This window comes from Tripterygium wilfordii, chromosome 7 (assembly GCF_013401445.1).
Source record: "Tripterygium wilfordii isolate XIE 37 chromosome 7, ASM1340144v1, whole genome shotgun sequence".
In the NCBI taxonomy this organism is placed as follows: Eukaryota; Viridiplantae; Streptophyta; class Magnoliopsida; order Celastrales; family Celastraceae; genus Tripterygium; species Tripterygium wilfordii.
The window spans coordinates 15,634,666-15,645,598 of NC_052238.1; the positions used below are offsets into that span (position 1 = coordinate 15,634,666).

Consider the following 10,933-nt stretch of genomic DNA (forward strand, 5'->3'; position numbering starts at 1 on the left):
ATATCACTTTCTGAAGGTGGTTTCATTTTGATAAATTCATCAGAATTTGTAGACAATAAGAACAAAATTTGCAAAAGTCGACCCCAATGTCCAGGACAATGAAATGAATCATGATATATATTTGTAATCTGTGAATCGCTAAATGGCTCAGCAGTTTTACAAAAGAATGGTTCTATCAGGCAAACAAAAACCAAATCTTATTTTACGCGGCTTGATTATATGTGTTTGGAAACTTGTATCCTCTTCTAACTCATCTTGGATCTCTTCCATACAATAACGATGCCATACATATCAGATGAAGCCAACAAGTTCTCCCCATGGTTCCAGGCAACACCTATAACCGGAAAACGATGCCCCTGCATCCACAAATGATTTTGTCAAGTGAGTGTATTTTATATAGGCTAACTATCAAAACCCTGTGTGTACATAAGACAGACCTGTAGTTTGTTAACACAGGTATGCCTCGGCCGAGTTAAATCGTAGAAGTAGACATTTGAATCCTCACTTCCAGAAACTTCAAGTCAAGAAACAAATCATAATGTCAGTAAAGGCAAAGCAAATATTACGAGTCTCTCTCCACACACACACAGACCTGGTGTTTTAAACTCCAGAATCCTACCACGTCGAGAGAGAGTCAATATTCGTAGATCATAAGATTTGTCTCATTTTACTGATTTTATGTAATTTTACATTAGAGGGGAAAAAGTCACAACCAACAGACCATAAAGTCATATATAGATAAGCAGTGCAGCATAGAGACTGATGTCCAAACCTATATATTCTCCTTTTTCCAGGGAAAGCAAAGGGCAGAAAGAAGCCTGGATAGTGTGTAACCGTGGAGATAACTTGAGTGAGCAACGAGGAGTTAGATAACCTTTTATTTCCAACGCAACACTGGAACACCAAGACACAACAGTCAATCAGTGTATCGGAATTAAACCTAAAAGCACAAGGCATGTTCACTGGGCCAAACCTGAAGTAAGACAAACTTCCATCTTGAGTACATGTGAGCAACACGGGGCCATGTGCAAGCAGAGAGAAACTTCTGTATTGGACAGTTGTGACAGGAGATTTACGCTTGCTGCTACTACGATGGCGATGGGAACGAGATAATGCACCAGTGTGGGAATCCATAGTTGCCGAGTATATGCACCCCTGCAAATATTTGCCCATGAGACAAAAAAATCTTAGGTCATGAGAGAGCTTGTTCAATATGAATATAGAATTTCGTCATAAGACATATCTTGTTCCAGGAAAAAGAAAAGCAGCAGCAAGAAACCTGCGCATCTCCACAAAAAATAAGCTGCCCGGTGTGATCATGGTCCATAGAAGTAATCTCATTGTCAAAGACAGACTTATTGATAATTCTCCCAGTGCTGAAATTAAAAACCTGTATATCAATTAAGATGTGATCACCAATAAAATGGACTATATAAAGCAACCATTTCATTGAAGCAACATATTCCTGAACAAGTCATAGGAGTATATTTCACCCCAATGACTGCAAATATAGACTATATAGTGGGATTTGCAGTTAATTTTCCACACAATTGTGCACAAAACAATTCAGCAATCTAGCCAAACAACTTAGACTAAAAATATGTCAATTTAATTAGAGATGTTTTTGGGTAGGACAATAAGGCTCCAATGTCTAGTATAACCACATATTTTTCTTAAGTACTTCATGCTCTTAGCCAAGAAAAGTAGTTCTCAAAGCATCATGCAAACTCCAGGCTAACATATTATGTTTTCTCTCAAAATTTGCCAAACAAAAGAGTATGCAGAGATTACCGTGATTTCTTTGTTAGCATTGCCCACCGAAAGGAAGTTGTTATTTACCTGTATCAGAGATGATAAATGGGAACATCAATTTAAACGGCCTATGAAGAAACTTTCAACTGACGTGGTTTCAACATAATTGGGCACTTACAGGATGAAAGCGAATACACAACTGTGAAGAGACTGCATATATGACTCGAATGCAAAGGCCCTTTGATAACTCCCATATTCGCACAGTTTTATCTAAGGATGATGATGCAATGTACTGATTATTCGATGAGAAGTCAAAGTCTGCAAAATACCAATTGCAAGAATTAGGCAATTACATCACTATAGTACTTGACTGACTCTGGTGAGAACGCATCAAAGCTAAAAGAATTTATAAGTCCAAAAGTATGAGCTTAAAACTCAAATCACTAACATAAGCACACACTAACAACAATAAATTTGTGAAAGGTCCACTTTCTATTAAAGCAACTCTTCGCTGCTACAATTTTTCACTCTTTTTGTTCTTGTATAGATCCATTTGGCATAATTATTACTCGAATGATATAAAATTAGAGAAACAACATTGCAGAAAGATTAACAGACAATGTAGAGACCAAGGGATTTATCTGGAGTTAGATCATGCTTATGGTCGTGTAATAGAATTATAGGCTTGAACAATCCAGAATGCAAATTTAACATTTACGGGTACAAAGTATAAGGTGTACGAAAAGACTGCAGAACCAATACCACTTTATCCAACCTGTGACATCTTTAGAATGCCCTTTTAACTGCTTGATAACTGATGCTGGCTCAGAAACAGTACACAATGTCAAGGTTCCATCTGATGCCCCATATGCTAGTAGATCAGAACTCATGTTCCCAAACTTCAGCACCGTAACTGAATATGGAACAATAGATTCAATTTAAACGATCAAAGTTTCCACTCAATTTAAAGTTAGTAATAAAAGTAACGATAGCTTCCCCAAATGGTTTTTGAAAGTTTACCAGCTGCTTTGCATTGGTCAAAGATGCAATGCATTCCGACAAAAGAATATGCAGGTTCAACTCCTTGACGACGAGGATGATCACTATCACTTACGCTAGAGCTGAAGCTTGTTCTGTGACCCGAAGCCAGATTGCTGCTTGGTAGATCCTGTGAGGAATTCATGCACCTCATTATTTTTAGTAGGAAAAGCCGAATAGTAAGAAGCTGATGAATAAATAGTCTTTTACTATAGTACTGAAGACAAGCACATGTGCCATCAAGCTAAACTTTTGATGATAATAACTGCAACATCAAACTGAGATACAAGGTGTATGCTAGCAGTTGGATGACACTCAGCTCTTAGAACTCAAAATTTTGTATGTTACATTCACCTGGGTAGCTTTTTCTTTTTCTGTTCTTGAAATGCCAAACCTTTCCAAGGTGGGGTGACATTAAGCACACCCCTGCAACCCCGAATATTAACATCACCCACAAACCACCAGTCATTGGTTATTTCAATTTTCTAGAGCATGACGAGATATGAAATCCTGTTTAAAACTGACTTGTGCCAACAAGTGTTAGCTGGACAAAATGCATATGGGCAGAAGTCCAATGGGTCATAGTTCTTTCTTTAAGAATGAGTTCTTTCAAGGAAATTTTCAGCTGCCACAAAAGAAAAGGAAGACAGAACAAGGCACAAAAAAGGTTAAATACAACATACATAGTCTCTTTAGTCCCTTGTTCTTACTTTTCCCTCCCTTTACCCATTAAGACAAAGCAGTAAGTTTTTATTGTGACCACATTATAATTTGGATAGCACCTTCTACCGAGTTACCATGTGCTTAAGAAATAAACAAGCTTCATGAGTCCAGATGTTAAATTATTCATTTTATAGCAATTTAAGAAATCAAATTGTGCAGTCTATTTCATGCTCCAGTAACCAGTGTCTGTCTGCAACATATATGAAATCCAGATAACACAAATTTTTTTTGAAAGGATTCGAACAAAAATTTAGATTGTCGTACATACCCTGCTAGAACTCCAGCTCTCCACCTCATATAAATGGGAGAGTGGACTTGAAGATGGAAGCCATCGTCCGCTGATGCATCAACCAGTAAATTAACCTGACGTCAGAATTGTATGGAAAAATAAATTTAAACAGCAGTCCCAGATTAGAAATTACAGTCATAAAGTTTCATGTCATCTAAACATAGAACAAAAGAGAACGATGTCAGAGCATGTAGTACACTTTGCAAAATCGTAGGAAAAATTCTAGAAAGAACCACCCCATGACTGATTATCAATAATTACTATTTAGATGCGAGTTTACTTTGTTTAATTAGAGAGCGAGTCGTCTCTCTCTGACCACATATATCTTGTGTGTGCTTCATGCCATATGATCTGGAACCTTTAATATCTGGGTTCTGAGAATTCAACCATTAATCAGGTAGATGCATCATGTAATGCAGAAATATGTGGTTTTCAAAAATTTCTGATAGGAATCTCACATGCACTAAACAATATACCACCCACAATAAGAAGATGCCAGTTACTCTTTTTTTTTCACACTCCAACTTCAAAATTAGCTTCTCTCTTCCCTATACTAACCACCCCACCCAAACATCAACTTAGTTTGCTGATCTGTCCACAATAATAGATTTCTGCAAGTAGAACTTTTCGCGAGCTTCTATTTCATCTCAGAGATAAATAAGGGAGAGAAGGAAAGAAAATTTTGGAGGTTACTCAAAAATAATCCAGATGGAAACAATTTTCACCCATCTCCAACAATTCTATGAAGAAAAATCTAAAAGCAGTACGCTGGTAGGTAAAGAAAAGTAGTCCAATGGGAAGATGACATCAGGTCTAGGGTTCTAACCTAAAGAATATTTCATAGGTTGAAGTACCATTTGTAAATTTCAATCACTCAGATCCTCTTACAATTTACAAATGACGTTATGACGAGAGTTCCCACTTCACAAATGTGAATTCATTTAGGAAAGTAATAATTTAATCCTTATCATTCAAGAAAAAGTAATGATTAATCCCTGATATATCCATCAAGTAAAGTTTCAGCAACCTATTCCCCGGAGTGCTTTGGTGGCTTGGTATGTGCAGATTTTCCCAATTTCTTGGCCTGCGAATGTAATTACGATATGCCACATAGCCTTTTTCATTGCATCTCCAATCCTTCAAAACAGAATAATGTTATTAGCAGCTGTTTAATAGTTAATACATCAGCAAATAAACTTGCAAGGAGAATCAGAATCTAGTTTCATGGCTATGATTTTGCCACTACTAACTAGAGTTCAAACTATAATTTCAATTTCATTAATGCCACTTACGTGAAAGATTCATAAACTGGAATGCTTGAGCAGTCTTGCAACAGAAAATAAATATGGAATTAATAAATGTGTTGGATCTTAGTGACGAAATAAGTAAGACATCACGAAAAAAAAAATTGCAGCTCCTTCCCAATGTGGCCTTTAGTATCCATCCCTTTATAATAAAGCTAAGTCATACGCATGATATGATGCTCAGTTTCTCTTCCTCTGCCTTCTTCCAGTCTTCTCTTTGCTTCTGGCATTTTGAATATTCTTTTCCCTTTTGGATCAGATTTTTTAAAAGGATTTTTTATTTTTTTATTACTGGAAAACTATTGACTGAAGCCCTTCAGGCATCAGCATCTAAATGAATAAAGGAACCGAGTAAGAAGCTATTACCCACATCCAACTAGTATATGGCCTCCACAGAAATCTATATAACTTTAAGTCACTAATGAAAGATACAGTTTCCATAGTTGTTAGTATAAGTTATGCATAGTACATCGTCCCTACTCATTTAACCTTAACCCCCAATGCACAACAGCCTACAAGACATCTGTGAAGCTTAATGATGTGAAAACCATCAGTTCTAAACCTACATCTTGTCCTAAGAGAAAAAATTTTAAACGATTCAAATTTATTCCAGTTTAACAAAGCAAGAAACATAGTAGTACTTCAAGATAGGACTCCATGGCTCCGCAAGAACTTCTCCAGGATAATCCTTATTGAATCAGACGGCTACAATGTATACTAACTCTCTCCCCTACCATTCCAATAATAAATTTAACTCCTAAATTAACGAAGTTGTCTGTAATTTAACTCAACTCCATCTATGCCTTAAACATCCAGAAAGCTACCGAATCAAAACACAGATCTAGAAAATTAAATATTCAATTAACAGTGACACAGCAAACAAATGCAAAATACATGCACACGCATCGAAGTTAATTCGAAACTATAAGGCCTCACCATTCGGCGATAAACACCAGACTCAGCTTTCCGAGAGAGAAGGAGACGCCTGATGCCGACATACTGAGGATCAGCATCGGCACTGACAGGTTGAAGCAAACAAACGAACAAATCTGGATCCACATTTTTCTTCTCTTCCTCTTCCTTCTTCTCCTCGTTCTTGTTTTTGCTCTTGTCCTCTTCTTCTGTTAAGCCATTCATGATGATTGTATCAACGGCCATTTTTATCAAATTTCCCGCGACAACTTCATCAGACACCGTTCACTGTGTGGAATCCGTGATCACGGATGGAAACCGCCTGATCGGAAGATCGCAAAGCTTTTGAATTAGCGGAGACTGGTGGTTTACGAGAATTATCGAGTTGGATTTTCAGTAAAGAGGTACTCCAGCCGTCCAGCGTGCATTACAAATATAGATATCTTCAAAATGTTCCGAGCGAGCTATGGAGGTTCCGAGGTTTTGAATTGCTACGTTTTTCTCTGATGAACAAAGGCGACGTGTTCTCGTTTAAGCCTACAAAAAGAAAGTCGTAGTCTTACATTTTTATCCTTTAGGGATGCAAACTACATAAAAAAACTATATTTAAAATGTTTTGTTTTTTCATTTTTTTTTTTAACTTTTAGTCTAGAAGTTATAACTAGATATCAATAAGAAATCACTCGATTGATAATCAACTGAGTTAAACATATGTGTATTCGATGTTCGATTTTAATGAGAATTATATTTCTCAACGGTAGTTCCAAATCAAACCTAGAAGTGACAAACTAAATTAGATTATTACTCAAGAAGTGAAAAGTCTCGACGGAGAAGAGTGAATATTTTAATTTTTTCAAATATTCAAATTGACTTTTTAGTTCGCTACTTCTTGCGCACGAGATAAGATAGATAGTCACAAGATTGTTGATAAGACAATCCAACTATCTGGATAATTCAAACTCACGCCAAATAATTCAAACTCACTTCAAATGCTGATGGATGAGTGAATTTTCAACAAAAAAATCGTTAGTTCAGATACTTAAGTTAACTGTTTGAACCTCTTAACGCACATGCATGAGAAGTAACCTATTTAAATCTCTTAACGCATGTCCATGGGATGCATGAGAAGTAACCTATTTGAACCTCTTTACGCATGTCCATGGGAGATCGCAAGTTCTAACACCCACTCTAACCCACTTTGCTCTAACCATTGCAAATCCACGATAGCTGACAACATGGTTGATAAAGAAATAAGTCATCATTACTTCCTCATACTTCATATCTACTATTTACACCTTTACCTTACCAAAACAAGGTAAAATCCAAGAGCCGGTTGTTAAAGAATATCTTACAATAACCTCTCTGAAGATTATTTTGAAGCATTAAGCCTCTCTACGGATGCTAGCTGCTGTAATATTCTCCGGTTCGGTGTGATCAGGAAACATGATCACATCTAGGACCAGCAGAAGAGTGTAGCCTTAAGACTCTTCCTTGACAAAAAAGCTTTGTGGCAAGCTAAAGTCTTCCTCATGGTTCAGGATTTCAGTCTCCTCATCGTCCGGTTTCTGAATTCAAAGCAAAATATACAAGTAAATCAGATGGTTCTCAGAGACAAAAATACAAACAAAAACAAAGTACATCAGAAACCCGCTCATATACCCAAATTAACAGGAATGCCAATCAGTTATTTTTCTTCGCCTCTTTCAGAAGGTATAGTTTCAATAACAACTCATCAATCGTGTGCATTCTTCTTCAAACATTGATCATGCTCATATCTCTTCATATTGAGTGTGTCGTGGTTGCTTGAACCCTAGCATCTAGAAGGGCAAATGAGTATGGTGTTATCAACACATTGTCTTTATAGCAATTTGAGCCATGCATACTTCTTGTGATTGTTTCAAATATTTCTTTCCACAGTCCTGTATTATGTATATCTAGGTCCTGATAGAGGTACACTGAGACTATAAACCACTGAGTTTCCATCCATCCTAGCAAAGTGTGGGAGCTTACATAATTAAAAATGAGTACCATTCAAATTAAATTACAGATCTTTGATGTTTTTGGAATGAGAGTCAAAGTTCCGAAATCAACTAGTAGATGAATCAATTTCCCCCTAAAATTTTATTGTGTCCAATATAACATCAAATCAACAATTCAACGTACTATTTTTCATTCTCGGATTACTGGGTTTTTTAAATTACATTGGAAAGAAGAAAAGAAAAAGGAAAAAAATAAGTGCAATAAATCATTAATTTTCCAAATACCAGCAATTCCAAGTTGTAGAAACGCTCCAGTAACGGCAAAATCTCATCTGCAGAAAATTGCCGATCAAAGCTGCAAGAGCGAACTAGGTAAGTGTAAGTGTCGTGCAGGAGAAATAATCTCTCGAGGTCTACCAAAAGTTCGCATAATATCCTAGAAACAGGTTAGCAAGGAAAAAAAACATGCGACCAAAACATACCTTCTCCGAAGAAAATCCATAAGACCATAGAGGACAAAGTGGCATGCCTGCATGAAAGCAATTTGTTGAATAATTTATTTTTTGAAGTCTATACAATGTGCAGAATCATTATCCGTTTAATTTACACAATTACACTTCCCAATGGACTCGTGAATCGAGAATGAAAATGTGAATGATTTTCTTGTATCTTACTCATATGAATGGCCACTCTGGCCATTAAATTATATATGCTACTAATATTCAGAATAAAAGTTGTTTAATATTTATTCCACATATTTCAATGCTCAAAACCAGTTCATTTGACTTATTCTCGACATCATATTATCCAATCACCAAGGTGATCCTGATTATCTACCAAATGCAAATCTATTAAGGCAGTCTAATGAGTTCTATGCTTACTTCCCGTCTCTACCACATGTACATCTTGTCCTTCCCCAACCCCGTCTCCACCGAGGGAGCATCGTGCATGGCTGTTATTCAACTTTACATGTTAATTTGTTCGTTTCTAGGCCTTTGAACATTGTAAAGCGAAAATCACTTAGTCACTTACCAACACCAAGGACAATCTCATTTCTTTGTTTCTGATGGATCAAAAATCCAATTCAGCCAAGTTTACCAGCAGAACCCATTTTTACTCTACATGACAACTAATGACAGAATGAACTGGAACAGGATATGATGCAGCCAAACAGAACAATGAGAAACTAATCCTACTGACTTTTATTCATTTCATTAGCAAGCATTATATAAATTCACAATCATAAAAAAAAAAGTGAAAGTATCCTCCGGGACACCAAAGTTGCATGTCAAGAGTAGAGTTATAGTCATACATGCTTAACAGACAATATTTCTAGATCACCCACTCTTCAAACCTCTCCAATTCTTCATCTTATTCCAAACTATTTGTCTTGAGAATATGACTTGGGAAATTTTCAAATTTATATTAAGGTAGGAAAAAGAAAAGCTAAAACTAGTTTGTTCACATAACAATGATATCATAACATTCAAGAGTCAAGACCACTAATTTGGAAGATGGAGAACTCGAGGGCATCCTGATCTTCGTCGAATTCTCTGGTTTCTCAATTCCATTAATTTTACAATTTCAAAAACTCTGGCAGTTATTGTTTCTCAGAACACTTCCTTCGATTGAAGTACTCTCTTTTCATTTCCTTTAAATAAATCAACATTTTTAAACACCAAACTCCAACTACATTGTGATGTATCACATTGCAGTGAAGTATCCATTAATTTGTCAAAAGAGGACGTTAAGAAATATTTGGATGTTAATGGAAGAAACAGTGGAAAAAAAAATACACTTCCATAGATATCCAAATAACTTTGCATCCATTTATGATATGCTAATGTTGCTATGCATCTAACTGGTTTCTCTTATGAGTTTCATGCATCCAACTAGAAGCTATTTGGCACAAATACTTGCGTAATGATAATAATGATGCATCTTCCAATAACAGAACTTTCAACTCCAAAATGGAGAAACTGGGCAACCAAATAAAGATTGAATATGGAAATGCATATAAAACTCAAATTGAACTGGAAACTGAAGAAGAACCTGCCTTTCAACTTGGAAGGAGGATATATTTCGAGAGCTTCTAACAGTCTGAGCTCCAATTCAACCTGCGATTGCTCCTACTCATCCATCAAAGAAATGAATAAAATTAATCCTAATTCGAGGACATACCAAATACACACAACACACATATAAAGGCTATATAGCTAGACAAACCTTTGGAAGAGAAGAAGCAGAAGACGGGGGAGCTTTACACGGAGATTGTACTGACATTCCGTCTTGTTCCTCTTCCTTCGTCATGCCAACGCCACCGCCATCGCCGCCACCGCCTTCCTCCATGTGCCCCTTGGTAGTACTTTCAGTATAAGTCAGATTAATATTAAAATTGGGAACGGAAATGTTGTTATTTTATTTTGTAGGATACGAAGGGGAACAAGATTGGGCCTCTTCAGCCAAGCCCTAATTCGGCCTGGAATGTAATAATGGAGCGTAAATTCGAGTTTTTCTGGACTTTTACCTCGGCCCATCTGAGCCCATCCAAATTTTTTAAAAAAAATTCCCAGTATACGGTGATCTATTCTTGTATTAACTGGATGTTCCCTTAAAAGTCCAGAAAATTTGATCCAATAGTCAGTATCTATCCAAGTGTCAAACGGACAAAGTCGTGTGTAACCCAATATCATTTGATATCCGGTTGAATATGGTGGCGTCCGGAGACGACCGAATTTGTGTTTGTGTCCTTTTTTTAGTTCTTTTGATTATAATCCATTTTTATGATGACTCGAGTGTTTACAAGTCTTATATTCTTTTTTTTTTGAGTACAAGTACAAACACAATATACGACACACCACCAGATCAAGCCTCTGAAAGTACAGGTGTCAACAGGCCCCACGCAGGGGCACAAATCAAGCCCACGCAGGGGCAGA

At 36.6% G+C, this 10,933-nt stretch overlaps 1 protein-coding gene across 1 annotated transcript; it reads right to left on the reverse strand.

Moving 5' to 3' along the window:
- Window position 1: 1 nt before the first annotated feature.
- LOC120001905 (WD repeat-containing protein 13) lies at window positions 2-6,568 on the reverse strand. Its single transcript, XM_038850426.1, has 12 exons — window positions 6,043-6,568; window positions 4,830-4,939; window positions 3,782-3,851; window positions 2,773-2,920; window positions 2,528-2,665; window positions 1,931-2,070; window positions 1,792-1,839; window positions 1,280-1,390; window positions 974-1,155; window positions 773-894; window positions 438-514; window positions 2-356 (listed from the first exon to the last, which is right to left on the reverse strand). Exons 1-12 carry the CDS (start codon window positions 6,262-6,264, stop codon window positions 246-248), a joined length of 1,479 nt encoding a protein of 492 aa, XP_038706354.1. The 5' UTR covers window positions 6,265-6,568; the 3' UTR covers window positions 2-245.
- Window positions 6,569-10,933: the final 4,365 nt, after the last annotated feature.